The 16,486-nt window shown below is 33.7% G+C and overlaps 1 protein-coding gene and 1 long non-coding RNA gene across 2 annotated transcripts; one reads left to right on the top strand and one right to left on the bottom strand.

Annotated features, from left to right (window-relative positions):
- The first annotated feature begins 2,202 nt into the window (after positions 1-2,202).
- LOC106332579 lies at positions 2,203-3,677 on the top strand. The gene is made up of 4 exons (XR_001268118.1): positions 2,203-2,479; positions 2,792-3,027; positions 3,111-3,187; positions 3,273-3,677. It is a non-coding gene; the product is annotated as an uncharacterized LOC106332579 (long non-coding RNA).
- Positions 3,678-9,542: 5,865 nt separating this feature from the next.
- Positions 9,543-14,240, bottom strand: LOC106336056 (tRNA wybutosine-synthesizing protein 2/3/4-like). Its single transcript, XM_013774769.1, has 8 exons — positions 13,387-14,240; positions 11,305-12,751; positions 10,894-11,023; positions 10,576-10,811; positions 10,349-10,484; positions 10,160-10,236; positions 9,958-10,064; positions 9,543-9,827 (listed from the first exon to the last, which is right to left on the bottom strand). The coding sequence occupies exons 1-8, from the start codon at positions 14,132-14,134 to the stop codon at positions 9,733-9,735; spliced, it is 2,976 nt and encodes a 991-aa protein (XP_013630223.1). The 5' UTR covers positions 14,135-14,240; the 3' UTR covers positions 9,543-9,732.
- Positions 14,241-16,486: the final 2,246 nt, after the last annotated feature.

Consider the following 16,486-nt stretch of genomic DNA (forward strand, 5'->3'; position numbering starts at 1 on the left):
TGAACTTAGTATAATTTTACTTAAATGTACATTGACCACAGTTAATCAGCTGATTGTACATATGACGTTGTCTCATCATTTTAAACAACACCCTTTAACTATATCTAAAAATAATAATTTAATCTATTAAAATAGAGTCCTATTTTTTATCTATCCTTAAAGGGTTAACAACTTTTGGACTCTTACTAGAATATTACAGTAATACATATACGCTACTTATATAAAATTTACCAAACTACTTAAATTAAATCAACTTCGTTACATACAACTAAACCAGCGTCATATTAAACGTACCTTTGGTTATCTACTAATAGAAAAACAATACGAAATTAAATTATTCTTATAATAATCAAGACATGGCTCTCCTTATAGTCTACCTTCAAATAATAATGAACAAATAATAATATATTTATTTGATGAGCCCAATCCATCAAATAGTAATGAAAGACAAATGTTTTCAATTACATTTGACGTCATCTGCTACTTATTATTCATAAATATATTTTTTATCTCTTTTATTTTATTCCAATAGCTCAATCAAAATGCCTTTAAAAATACTACATAAATAATATCGTGTTTGATTGATGGTCTAATCCATAAATGAAAATATTATTTATTGGATAAAGTAATGTATTTTAAAAGACTATCAATTGATATTAGATGGACCAAATGTGTAATATCTTTCCACAAAAAATGTAACCTATATAAATCCCTAACAAATTGTGATATATTTAATAATATCTACATAAATTTTTAGAAAAAGTTATTAATCCTAATGTTTAATATGAAATTTCTAAAGCACAATTAAGCATGTATATTTTTCAATAATACACTTTGATCAATGTTCAAAAAATGTAATGAAACTAATAATTAGATTAAACAAAGTTAATTGGGTTAAAATTATATTATAAATTATGTTTCGTTGAACTAAATTATTTTGTATAATCTAATTTAAAATAATATAAAGATTTAACAAAATCACCTCCTTAATTAAAAAAAAAATATCACAATCAATCCCTAAATCAAACCACTAATTTACTACATATTAGAGTTGGGCGAAAACCCCAAATCCGAAGAACTAAACTGAATCCTAAGAACTGAACTTGAACATAAATTAGTTAAATATTCGAATGAGTTTAAAATTTTGTTATTGAGAGAACCGAGACTGACCCAAACCAAAATATTTTTGATATTAGAATGTATCCAAATATATCTACATACTTAAATATATTAATTTTTAGGCTTAATATATAAAACATCTAAAATACTAGATATTTTGGAATTGTCCAAAATATTAAAAACTATATACAGATAATAAAAGTAAATATCTAAAATATTCAAACAATACTCAAAACACTAAACATACTTGAAATATCTATTAATTTTCTATCCAAATATAAAATCCAAACTAATTTATATGTTAAATTTAGGTATTTCAGCATACATTATTCAAATTTATATGTAACATATTATTTTATTTTAGATTTTTAAAAAATTAAAGCATATATGAATTTTAAATTTTTAAAAGTAATTTTAACGGGTTATCCAGACCCGAACCGAATACACAAAGATCCAAACGAACCCTACCCGAAATTTATAAATACCCAAATGGAGCTAATATTTTTTTGTCACCAATAGAACTAAAATTTTAACCTCGAAAACTCTAAACTTAAGTAGATCCGAACCAAACTTGAATGAGTAGCTGAATTCCCACCCCTACTATATATGAAACATTATACATTACAAACTAGCATCAAGTACAACATATGTTATAATACAAATCAATTGTATACTTATAAAGACAATATATAATTTAGATGTCAAAAAAGTTTATTATATCCACCTATTATATAACACAAAAAACCGACAAATTCGAAACCGTATAAAATAATATAGATAATTTTAGTAAGATTTTATAAAATAATATCCGCGGATCCATATCTAGTTATTTATGAAAATTGAATCAACACAAAAAAGCTCAGACTAAGCCACTTAATCTAGTCGACCGAGGCAATTTATTCACATTAATAGTGTAAAAACAATATATATATTTATATATCACAATACTAAAAGGAGAATAACTAGAGTTTTTAAGGTGTCCACGTAGGCATGAAAATTCCAGCCACTCATAAGTTAAGAATGGGCCATGTCATCAGAAACATTCGTGACTTACTCGCCGATTCGCCTCCGTCGAGGAACAAATTATCTGATTCACACAAACCGTTTTACATCTCACAATGCCCAATTGAAATCAGTTCTGAAAACTGAAGAGAATATTATGGCTTCTCAATTACTTCACTGCTTGATGCTCATTATATAAGTTGTCGAGGATAGTGAGTTATGATTCACCTTTGAGGCTCTGACTTGCCTGGACTTCTCAATTCATTGTTGCTCGCCTCCTCAGTTTGTGGGAGTCGCCTAACGTCAAGAAAAACGCAGGCACTTCCATATCTATTACATACTTCTTCTCGACGCAAAGGTTCGACACGAACATATATCTTAAATAATGAAATACCTCACAGACTCAGGCCTAATATTTCTAATCAAACTTTTTTGGTATTTTGTGGTAGTTATCATTTTTGATTTCCATTCCTCTGTCTATCTCCTCTCTTCAAGTATATAATACCTTCCAACTCATACATAGATGTTTGTCAAAGAATATACCGTCTCTGCTTAGGCGTGAGTCTCGATTTCGTTATCAGTAACTGTTTTATTGTTTTCGTTGTGAGACGAAGAAAGTGGTAGGAAGTATTGAAATACTAAAATTTTTTTACTTTTGTTTTAAAATTAGTGTGGTTTTTGTCAAGCCGGAGCCAAAGCGCCAGACATATCCATGCCTTGGACAAGGCCATCAAACTTCACGTCCTGCCGGAGAAACACCTCATGACACTGCCAGAGAGTTGGAACCATCACGCGCCTTGGAGGAAGACGATGGTAATGGAGAGTCAAACGCAAACACTGGTGGCTTTGGTATGAGGAGGTTCTAAGATGTGTCTGAGGAAGAAGGATGGATCTATGTTCCATATAGTATAATATCCAATTTTGAAAGTTTTGAAGTTTACCTTCTTCTCTACTTAATCTAATGTGGTGGTGATGTCTTCTTATTACAGAGGAGATCCCGGATAACTGGTCTGAGTCTGTTGAGATTCAGTCATTACGTCTCTGGATCGCTCCTTTGTGTTTACTGGTATATGCTCTGTCTCTCAGATGTTTCATCATTTAAAACTGATACAAACTGTTGTAACATCAGAGGCATTTGTTTCTACTTACAGGGGAGCAGATTCAGATCCTTGCAGTTGCATGCTTATCTGAGAGTAAAGGGGACGCCGAGATTATCACCCTTTTTAAAGTTGCTGAGGTGATGAACAAAACTTTACAGAGAAATCTCTCTGACAATGGGAGTACACCATCAGGGGATGGGGAATTGAGCCCTGATGGTCAGTTTGCAACTCAGAACGGTGACAGTCCTGGTAAAGAGAGTTTGGATTCACAAAAAGGACGTATCTAATGGCGAATCAATTTTCAGGATGGAAGATCAATAAGAGAAGAACATAAGACTTCCTTTCCAGGTTTCAGAAGTCTCATTTCTTTGTTAGGATCGCAGAGTCTGGTGAGCCGCTTTGGTCAAAGAAACCTCTGTGTTGGGAGATACAAAGCTAGTGGAAAAGCGGGAAAAAGAGACCGAGTCTGGCGACAAGAAGAAAGGCGGCGGGGGAAAGGATAACAAAGGCGGCGAGGGGGTGAACATGATGGAGTACGTGGCGGCTCAGCCTTATTACGAGTTAGCGTATTACCCGGGTGGGCCATATGGGTATTATCCGGTTCAGGCCCACGCGCCTCAGATGTTCAGTGATGAGAATCCGAATGCTTGCGTCGTTCTGTGAGGCGGCGGATGAAAATATTGGAGAGTGGTGGGGAGTTGTAAATATGCTTATAATCTTTGGGGTAGTTTCGAGAAAGTCGAGTTACTTTAGTTTGTAAACTTTTTGGGGTTTTTAATTTCTACTATTCAGTTCTCAAAACTTCCTTTTCTATATGAGCATTTTTAGTTTTTAGAGAAAATTGGCTGAATATACCCAATTCACCAAAAAATTAAAAAACTATTTTAAAGCAAGAAAAATTCATATCCACTGTAGATATTTTTGTCATATTTTTCCGTTTTACCCTTGCCCTAATTTTTTATATATTTCTCTTTCTTGTCCTAAATTTTGATTATATATACTATAATAATTGTTAACTGCTAGGATAATATTAGTTGAATAGATAATGATTAAGTTAACATGTTAACATAATTTATAACTTCTAATAGAATATATATATATTAGTTAACGATTGCTACTTTAACCATTTTACCAAACAATGTAAAAAACGATAACATATTTTGTAACAGTTAACCAAACATGTTTCAGCTAATCATAATATATTATATATAATATGAATACAAAGTTTCAAGGTAAACTATTACGTGACTTGTTTTAACCTACTAACTTATTTCATAGCATCTAACAAACTATTTATCAGCCAAAACAAACTATTTTTTAAAAAAAATTACAAACTGTTTTAAAAGGCTGTTAACATGTTTTATAACACCTAAATAAACATTTATCAGCTAATGATAATATATTTTGTGAAAAAATCGGCATCCACCGGTTTAGTAATAACTAACCAAACATGCATATACTCACAATATTTGATTTGTAGCATGTAATCAAACAATTATCCGTTAACTTAATAAATATCGACTACAAGCACAATAACTTAAATGTTAGATTCAGGTTTCACCAAGAGACGCAAAGAAAAACACAAGAAATTCAGATAAGGAAAAAAATATAAATTGAAAAATTGTTAGTAAAACGGAAAATTCAAGAATCATATACAATATCAAAACCTTAAAACAACACAAATGAACCCCATAGGCAATAAGTAAAATCAATGACCACATCAAAACACAAAATTCACAAATACGGTATCACTTACAAACATGATCGTGACACATAACAATTATATATTTAAGATTGTGATATTTGTTAATATATCTCATAATTAAAGATAAATTACATTTACGTATTATATGTTTTTTTACATATTATAAAATAATAAGTATATATTTTATAATTAAAAATTTCAGTAACTGTTACATTTACGTATTATATGTTTTTTTTTTGGAATGTTTAATAGTTTTAGTAATTTATGATTTTGAATAAAATTCAATGCAAAGTTTAAAATCTAAATATTAAGTTGTGAATATTTGTTCAAAACTTTTATAAAAAAAATTCAAAGCAAATTTGATTGCGTTTCGACCATTCTCTTCTACGAACTTGAGATGCTTCAAAGCATGAGTTAGCTCTTTGTGTATGCCTAATGACAGGCTTAACGACGCAATTAACATGCTGAGGATTAGTTTAGATTAGCGACGGTACCACGAGCTTCACGTCATGGATAAGTTATGGTGTTCTCTTTGTGGAGTAGATCTACTAAGCTCTTGATTTTCTTTTGTACGTAATTAAATGTCAGCTTCAAGATTTATCTCTTCTCAACATGTTCTCTTTTTTTTTCCACATAATTCTAATACTCATGCCTTTCTAATGCCACAGATAAATAGGTCAACAAAATTTAAATGGATCGCTCTCACCGTTTTTCCTCTTTCTCTTTGTTTCCGTTAACAAACATGAATCACTTGAACATTGATTTTGAGAACAAGATTGTAGATTTTATACAATAATTGAATCTAAAAAGCCTTAAGATGGTTAAATTTCTGTGGATTTTATTTATAATCAGATAGCTCATGCTGATTTGTTTCGGCTATACAAAGCGGCTGAGCATTTGTGTTGCCTACACGAGGAAATAACACAAGCACAAGTCCATATTCTGATTAATGATTGTGCTGCTTTCGACTAAGCTATATTTATTAATCCATTTAATTACTAATAATGAAGTTCTTATGTACGGTGTTACAGAATCTAAATGTATTCTTAGAATCTATATGGATCATAATTAAAGCTTAGACAACACAAATGCTCTCCGCCTCTTTGTATATAGCGGAAGCAAATCAACACACGAGAGTTATGTGATAATAAATAAAATACACCAATATTTAACCATTTCTAGGCTAACACAAATGCTTTCTGCTTTCTATTCATCTCACATGTTTGCTCAGCATCCCAAATATATTTTTTGATAGTAATAATAAGCAAATTTTGAGTTTAAATCATTGCAAATTTGATATACGATTTATATGTTATATATCATAGCCATGATATATGTGGATTATATATTAAAAAGATATAACAGTCAAGAATCCCGGGCGTAGCCCGAAAAAATCTCTAGTAATAAAATGAAACTCTCATCTTAGGTGAGACTCAAAACAAAAACAAAAAAACCAATCAATAATAAATTTAACCACTTAGATAACAAATATTTTGGTTATAATACAAATTGAAAATTATTTTAATTCATATAGTTTATCTCATTTAAAATATCAGATGTTCTAACTTTAAGACACATTTCTTTCTTTTTCTAATGAAACCTCCAAAATTCAATTTACAATAGAGAAAACAAATTTCGAACTCAATGTTGTAGGTTTCCACGTGAGCAAAAAAGAATTAATTTTTTTCTTTTTTTGAAAATTGGCTTAAAAAATAATAATTAATTTGTCAGCGAGAAAAAAAGAAAAGAAAAATTGGTATTTTAATTAACAGAGACTATATATTACAGAGACTATATATTATGTTAAACTATTAAGATTTAGTTTGCTTCGATCGGATAGTTTAGGTAATTTAATCTGAGTTTTTTTGCGCATATACGATTTTCATAAACTAACTATATTTTAATTTTTTAAAATAAAATAGCTAAACGATATTGTTTAGAATGATGATAGCACGTCATATATACAACTATCCAATCGACTGCAGTCAATGTACATTTAAACATGATTTCAAAATTGAGCAATTCTCTCAAATAGTTCTTTTTAAGTTTTTGTCACAAAAATAGTCATAAAAAATAAAATGATTAAAATAGTTCTTTTTTATTTTGAAAAATTTAAAATTTATTTTTTATTTTTAAAATTTTGAACTCATCCCAAAACACAACTCTTTAACTCTAAACTCTAAGTCTTAGGGTTTGATTGGCTGAAGCTGTAGTTTCTATTTTTTACTCTAAGATTTATGCTTTAAATTTTTAGCTTTGGTTTTAATTTATTTTGCTGTAGAAAATTTTTCAGAGCATTAAATAAAAGTTCTAGACACAGTGCTTTCTAAAGCTAACAAATTTCCTATTTTAATGTTTTAGCTTTGGATTCAATTTTAAAATAAAAACATGATTGCTTTTAAAAATGGTTGTAGAAATTCAAAGTCTGTCTACAGCTTCTGAAATAAAAGCATGATTGCTTTAAAAGATGACTCTAGAAATTAAAAAGACTGTCCACATCTTCTACGGACACTACCAATCACCCCTTTAGATTAGTTAACCATAAGGATATAAATGCATATTTACCCTTCAATAAAAATTTTTTTGGACATTTTCCTCCTTGGAGGTCTATTTTTGTGAAAAATAAACTAAAAATGGTTAACCATAAGGGTATATATGCACATTTACTTTTTAATAAAATGTTTATTTTTTGTGAAAATAAACTAAAAAAAAGCAGTTGCATTAACGCCGCCAAGCCTCCGTCTGGTCCAGATCCGCCATTCTCCGGTGTTTGGCGCTCCTCGCCGGCACCATTTTCCTTGTCTTCTTTCATCTATGGCTGTAGCAGTTGGTGGTACTTAGATTGTTCTCCGGCAATATCTCTTCCCCCATCAGGTTCATGCTCGTCTAAGGAGCGAGGAGGTTTAGAGGTTAGTCTTTCGTCTTGTTTAAAGAGGAGGTCGTGTTTCTAGCGCCGGTGAACACGAGTGAGGTTTAGATGTAGGAGTGAGGTTTTATCTAGTGATCATTGTAGTTGTTATGTGTTGCCCGTTGTTTGGGTTCTAGATTTTATTTTGTGGGCTAAGTTTCTCGGGATTTTAAGGTGTTTTCGCCAGTTTGGATTCCACCCTTGTATGGTTCTCAGTTTATAAATCAAATTCATATGGAAAAAAAAGAAAGGAATTTCTCTAGATTATTTTCTCAAATAACTTTTTTTAAGTTTTTGTCACAAAATAGACTTAACATCTTATATATTAAAACAGAAGTTACAACTTTGATTCATGTGTGATATTTTTTTAAAATGGACTCAATTGACATATTCTTAAAAAGTCATGTTACATTTAATATCTAATCTTATCATTTAAACTTTGGGCCTACCAGAAATTTTTATTGGGCTATCAATAATTGGATTTAAACGATGATCCATTGAATTTATATAATATAAATTAAATAGATATAATTTAATGTTGTAATACTATACTTCTATATGCTAAATATTTAAATATTTGTCGATGTTAACTTTTAAAATTATAAATATTTTTTTTTAAATAACAAAAATCATATTACCTAACAATGATTAATCTTTACTACCTTAAACCAATGAAGACAAATTTTAAACTATATAGTTTATTTTAAAAATTAAACAAAAACTAAATGTTTAATTATTTACTCGATAATATAAATCTATGAAGCGAAAAGTTTAATTTTATAAAAACTTTCTAAATTTGTGAAAATGTTACAATATCTTTAAATATGACAATAAAAAATATTTTACTAATCTTTATATATATAGTTATGATTTTAATAATGAAATAATAATCTGAAAATATATGTATAGAAGAAGATACAAGGGAAAATGGTTCATTCCCCTATTAACTAGTTTTTCCCGGCTTTTTCACACACAAACTTTTAAATCATGTCAAAAACCACATGAACAACGGAAAAATTATTTATTCCCTTATGAACTAGTTGTTCCTGGCTATTTCACACACGAACTTTTAAGCCATGCCAAAAACCACATGAACAATTTTTTTTTTTGAATTACATACACAAAATATCATTTTAAACTAATTCCCCCAAAATCGTAAATGGTGTTGTTTAAACGTTAACTTGGTTTATGACAGGTGGAGGGTCGGTTTCATTTAGGTTGATAAAAACAGAATACTATGTCGTTTGAAGCAATCTATTCAATGAAAAAAATATAGAGTAAACTTATTATGTTTTAAAAATTGATAAACACATATATATTATAATATATACCAATTTAGAATTGAAAACAAAATATTTATATAAAAATAAATGAAAACAAAAATCCACGTGGTTGCGAAGATCGAAATCTAGTTAACCATAAATTCTAAGTTTCAGATTAGTTAACTTTAAAAATATAAATACATTTTTATCTTTCGACAAAACTTCTTTTGGTCGTTGTCTTCTTTGGAGGTCTATTTTGATGTTTGCTTTAGTTTTTGGATTTTTCGAACTTTTAAAAAATGTTGGATATCCGTTCACATTCGGACAATACATATACCCGAACAACCATGTTCAGATATTTTGTAGATCAGATTAAATACAAATAAAAGGTTTTTTAATTAGATTTAATGTTGATATCCGTTCATTTACAAACATCCTAGTAACAGAAAATAAAAATAGCCATAATAATTCAAGAACAAAAATTCATACAAACCTAAAAATGTAACAAATGGTACGGGTACAGATAATTGGTTAAGCTAGTGAAACCAATGTCTCAGAAAGTGAAAACCGGTCATCAAAACTGAGATCTTACATGTTACACAATACAATGGGATGTCTCTTTGCTGTAATCATCTTTCATCTGCATCTCACATCGGCTACAAGATGGCGAATCCGAGGAGCATACCATTTCACTTTCTCTATATGTTCTACTGTAACTTCCCAGCTACGACCTAAACCATGACAAACCAAAATATAAACCTGAGTTATTCTGTGGTTAACCAAAATAAAGAAAACCACACTACATCACAGTCTTGATTTAGTAACCAAAATCAAAAAGCGTTTGACAAAATAGTCGTTTACCTTCGGCTCTGGCGATATCACCTAATGATTTGGATACATGCTCGGACCAACTGCTCACATCCGAGTCCTTGACGTTTCCGTGCACATGGAGTATTCCTCCCTCTGGCCTGCAAGTTCCAATACCATGAACAGAGAGATTAGTGAGAATTCATTACTTCGCAAACTTATGTAAAAGAACCAAGTTCAAGGAAACTAAAACGACCTTAACGCCTGAATAGCTGTGACCCAGCTTCCTTCGCTGGTGGGGATAAGACCGAGACAGACTCTGTCAGCTACTCCCTGAGAATAAAAAAAATTTCAAACCCCAAGCAATTTATTTAGTCCAACACTTAAAACAATTTGCACAAGATTGAATATATTATGAGCAGTTTATAAAATGTCATCAACGTACTTTGGGTGCATTGATCCTGTTATCCCCTTCAAGAATGATACAACGGTCAGAAACAAAATTTGCTTCAACGTTATGACGAAGTGCTTCAATAGCATGAGGATTCCATTCACAAGCATATACCAGCTTTGCCTTTGACCTGCAAAAGTATACTTGCTAAGAATGAATTGAAGCTACAAGAGATCATTTGTGGTTGTAAGACTTCCTTCGTTTGTTTAATGGTGGCATACCTCACAAGGAATGGGAGGGTAAAGTATCCGATTCCAGCAAACAGGTCCACCACAACCTCATTTTCGCAGGCCACGTTACCCATACGGAGCTTTTCTGAGAGATTACCCCATGAGAACATGCACTTGGTAGCGTTAAAAGAGTACAAGATCCCATTTTCACGGTGATCAACCCATCCATCGTCTCCCACAAGAATCTCCAATGTACTATCCCTTGTACCGTTGGCTTCCACACGTCCCTTGAAAGCAAATGCAAATAGGGGGTGGTGAGACAAAGTGCTTACTACAACTATCAAATAAAAAGGTTACACTTAAACATACTTGGCGTGCAAGACGGTTGACACTAAGGGATATAGCAACAGCAGACCAAACTTCCCCACTTATAGAGCTCCAAGCTGGACCTTTAAAAGATGTTACAGGAAGTACAACAATATCTCCAAGCCGTTCCCATCTACCAATAGAAAAAATATACACAATAATTATCAGTTTCTAAAAAATCAGTGTATGTCCTAATCAGCAAATGGACCTAAATGAAGTGATTTTCTTTTAACGATATAATTTAATCTACGCATTTAAAAAATTGGTCTGCGTGCACGCCTAATCAACAATCCCCTATAAAATGCCTAATTACCTCTTAACGAATTTTTGAACATTGATAATTATCATACGGAAGTGAAACCAACAACTATTCAGTCCCTGGACATAATAAAATTAGCATTCTGTAACACTTACTTCTGTGGAAGCTCATCCAAAAGCTCCTCAGGTAGACCTTTCTGTTTAAGTATAGACGTAACAGCTTCTTTCATTCTTTGTAAAGGGGACTTTGCTACTTTTTTGGCTTCAACAGCTACATTAGTGAATTTTCTAGCACCAAGTTCCTTTAACAGATTCAAAGCCACGGAGCTGGATATTTCCTTCGGTGATAGACCCTTTGTGAGTTGGCTGGTAAGGTGATTATCTTCTGACCCTTCTAAATCCTTGTCCAAAAGCTGCTTTTCATGAAAGAGGGCAGACAACTTTTCGGTAACAGGGAAGCAGATATAAAGACCTTTCTCGTGTGAATAAACTTTCCTCTCAAGGTCTAACCATCCAAAGTTTTTAAGTATGTCCTTGCCCAACTTTGCATACTTTCTTTCTAACTGTATGACACAGGGTTGAGACAGAGAAGCTTCAGTTTTCACTTCTATAGAAGCCTCAACATCATTTTCACTCATAGTCAATGATTGAAGCAAGTTGATTTTCACTGGTTCACTAAACTTTGTCCCAAACGCATAGCAGGCAGCTCCACCCCCAATAACAATAAGATCATCACCAATCACACTAGCTGTACTTCGAACTAATAACTCTTTGTTCATAAAGTCCAGTCTCACACTCCTCCACAGCCGGTGCTTCAGATCTAGCAGAACCAAATCATGGCAGTTTCGTGAAACAGGGCAGCCTCCAATTATGCCAATAACATGTTTATACACAAACATCGAGTGTGAGAACCTGGCCTGAGGCCATTTTCCTGAAACCATTTCAAGTTTCCAAGAACAGCTTTGGACGTCAAAACTATATAGATCATCTAGTACCTTTTCACCATTGTATCCTCCGAACATGAATAACTGAGACTCATATGCAACCATATCATGAGAATGGCGCGCACAGGGCCATGGACCTCTCTGTTCAATTTCTTTCCACTGAAGGTTCTTTGTATCCAAAAAGTGCAACGAGGATAATATCTTATCCTGGTTAAGCCCACCAAATATATAAACATTTGAGCCAATACTGGCTGCTGCATGACGATGCCTTGGAGGAACTTCACATCCAATGCATCTCTGTGAGCTCCATTCACACGTGGATATATCAAGCATCCACACATCATTCAGAATATTTAAGGGATCAGCTCTTCCTCCAATCACAAACATGCAATCGCCCACCATTGAAGCAGTATGTCCAAGTCGTGGTGAAGGAGATTCACTGACTGCGACCAACTTTAAGGTGCCGCATGAAGGGTCAAGCAACATAGACTCGTTTCGTCGAGCATGTCTACCAAAACCGCCAAAGCCACCAAACACAATAACTTCTTTTCGGTCTGTTTTATCTATCGTACAAGCTGCATGTCCCCAAAGGTGAAGCTTCTCAACAGATTCCCCGGTGATGGATATTGTTGAGAGCGGCATAAGATCTTGATGAGGCCCTGCCAATGATTTAGATAGGGAAACTGGTTGTCACGTTTAAAATTTAGAAAGTTATCCTGCAAACCAAGTAGCATGACTCAAATTCTCGAGCAAAGACACTCTACCACTAGCGTAAACGCTACACTACGTCTAATTGTTCAAGTTAGGCCTGGGCGTTCGACCCGAGAACCAAAGAACCGAACCGAAAAACTGAAATTGGAACTCATAAATACCCAAATGGTTCATATATCTCTATATCCAAAATATCCGAACCAAATATACAACGTTTTTTAAAAAAAAAGTAATTATTTAAATATAAAATAACCAAATAATTATACCTACTAAAAATATCTAAAAATGGTTGGAAAAAAACAACACACCCAAAATGATCTGAATTACCCGAAAGTATCTAAACATTTTAGACCAAAATAATCTTATATTTACGTCCAAACCATCCAAATTAGCCGATATTTTATCTGAATTTCCAGGTATTAGCGGTTCCTAGTTTTACTACCCAAATCGAACTGATGACTACTCGATCTGAACCAAAAAAAATAGCCGACCGAACCAACATCTGAAATGCCCATGCCTAATTCAAGCTATCACCTACTGATACACATAAATTCGATATAGAAGATTGAGCTCAGCGAATTACCAGGAAGCAAGTCACCATTGTTGATACTCGACTCGTCATTTCCAGCTAGTTTCTCGAAATTATCATCTTCGTCTACATCATTAGCATCATCTGGATTCTTGAAACCGTTACTTAACAAAGCTAAACCAAACCCATCAGTCCTCTTCCTATTAGCAACCATCTTCTCATTAGCAACATCAACAAGAAACCTCACATACTCCCGCGAAACCATAACCTTCCCCGTATCACCCAAAGGCACCTCCATCCGAATCGAACACCGTATCGCTATAATTACCCTTTTACCCTCGCCGCAACACGTGATCCCCGACTCTCTAAACCCCGCGGAGATAGCCGTCGCCACGAGAAACTGAGCAGACCTCACGTCCTTGCACTCTATCGCGATGATCAACGGCTCGAATCGGAAGACCAACTCGCTGGGCTGATCGAGCGGATCAGTAATCTGAGTTGGTGGATGTGGAGGGAAGAGGAGGTGGAGTACTGACTCCGGATCTGCCGGATCGTGCGTGATGTAGAGCCACGACCCTCCGCGAGCTTTCTTCTTGGTTGAAGGGTTTGTTGATTGTGGTTTGGGTTGGGAGAGGATTGAGATTCGACCGGAGCAGGAGCTGGTGGTGAAGTAGGAAGGGTGGTGGTTGATGGTTTCGAGGAGATGGAGGATGGGCTCGTCGAGGAAGCCTTTCGGAGACTTGTCGGTTACTGATGAGCGGATTGAGGCTAGCGTCGCGGCTTTCCTCTTCTCGAATTCCATTTTTTTCGAGGTTGATGTGGAGAAACCCTAGCTGAGGTTTTGTAAACCTCGGTGACGAAGGTGAGTCGTACTAAACGGTCATAGCCGTTGCCGTTTAGATACGTTGATACGACAGCGTTTTGTGGTTTTTGGATTAAACATTCCGGTTCAATCAATACTCAATTCATGCTGATAAAAGGGTCTACACAATGTTTCTAAATTAGTAAATTGGGAAGTGGCAGTGTACTTACCAGAAAGGTCTGTACATTGATTATATTGTCTTCCAATGAAGTTGAAAGAGACCTATTAAGCATATATATTCTTTAGAGATTCATAGAATATCCCAAGCATAACAGATATTAATATCAAAATGTATTTTTTTGTGTGTGTAAAATGGATTTTTTACAATCTTTTACTCTTTTCTTAATATTACAAAATTAAGAGCAAATATTAAAGTGTGATATGTAAAGTGGATATTCAAAAATTCTCAAATGAAATATTTTTTGCACTTCTCTATTGAAATATTCTCAGTGGAAAATTTCTTAGATCTGAGATCTCACTAGTCAAAGTTTGTAACTATTATGAATGAGTTTAATTTGCTTCTTCCTCAATGTCAACCAGATATCGATATCGGCACGATACAAATTAGAGGCATCTTAAAGAAAGAAAGTTGTTCGAAGAGAAAAATAACCTAACTGACTTCCTTCTATCAACGGAGAAGAAGTCGTCTAAGGAAGGGATATTCATAATTATAAGATTAATGTTTATAGATAATTTTATTAAAAGTTCATCACCTTATCCAATTTCAATACTATTTTCCAAATAATCAATCAAGATCTTTCTACTAAACATATTTCAAATAACTCAAAATCGAATTCGTGCTTCACCTTGAACATGCCAAATTCAGAGTTAAGAAATGATAGTGTTTTGTGGGGAGTTCAAAAGAAACACCAAAGAAGATATACTATGACAGCACTGAAAGACAACCTAACCAGAGTAGTGATCCTAATACGGTCATAACAACACCTCAAGCAGTTCACATGAACCAAACAATTATGGACTTAAAGCAGTGGATCATCTCGACCGCCAAGATGCATTAACAAAAGCCACTAAGAGTGACTTGAAACGCATAAATCCATATAAATACTACATGTGGTTGCCCAAGAAATAGAAGAGCAACTCGATGGAAGTCCAAGAACAGCCTTCTTTCAAGAAGCAAAAGCAGTCATAATGGGACTGTGAGTTGCAGCAAACCGTCCAAGACTAGGACTACTCGATCAAACAACCACCTAAGAACTCGATTTCCTCTGGAGTTCGCTGAAGGATATATGTTCCAAAGTCAACCGCCCTATAAGCTCAGCATCAGAGATCAAACCCGTCTTTTTGCAACACAAACGACACCCTTCACAATAAAAATAATTGGGTTGCGAGTTTGTATTTCAGATAATTTAAGATAGCAGCCTTCATAAGAGAATTGGATCCAAGTGATCACATGGATGTGTTCTCCATAACCATGAGATGTGCACACTTCACCACTTGAGAACAAGACGCCGGATATTGTCAGCTCTTCGCGGAAAGTCTTAATGTACTAATATTAATGTGGTTCTCGAGACTGAAGGCGAATTCACTTGACAATTTTCACCGGTTATCAACAGAATTCCTAAAACATTATTCATAGTTTATCAGACAAAGAGCATCAACCACTGATTTATGGAAGATGGCACATGGTCCCAAAAAAGGTCTGAGAGCCTTCATAAAGAGATTCAAGAGCATGGCATCAAAAGTTCTGGTTCCTGGCCAACTTCAATAGATGCACTACACAATGTGTTGTAAATATATTTATCCTTCTGCTAGGACCTGAACACGAACACCAACATTTTTCTAAAATATGCTCTCTATCAAACAAACTGCTTCATCGTCATGGAAGAAAACAAATCCATGTATCTCGCTAAGCAAGCTGCAATGAAATCCTAGACAAAATAAAAAGACGATTGATACACATTAAGAACCACAATAGCACAAGAACTGAAACAAGCAAAACAGAAAAAATCATCCAGTTATACCATAAGCGACTCAGGAGCAAACGAAGCGGCTCCATCGGATCCAACTAGACCATGGAACAAATAGCAGCGACAAGTTGAGGATTGACACCATTGAGTGTTCCCATCTTATATATGCTCTCATCACTGTGTTAAACAAAGACAAGGTACAACCATAAATACGTCCAGATACCGGAAAGCACAAGAAACCATGAATCGGCACCGCTTTCAATAGAAGTCACAAGATCTTCCTAGAGATGATTTGCTAGTCCATCTTATATAAAACAGATATTTTTAAGTATACAAATTGTATTTAAGTATTTATGTATTAATT

The sequence above is a fragment of the Brassica oleracea genome, chromosome C3 (assembly GCF_000695525.1).
Source record: "Brassica oleracea var. oleracea cultivar TO1000 chromosome C3, BOL, whole genome shotgun sequence".
Lineage (NCBI taxonomy): Eukaryota > Viridiplantae > Streptophyta > Magnoliopsida > Brassicales > Brassicaceae > Brassica > Brassica oleracea.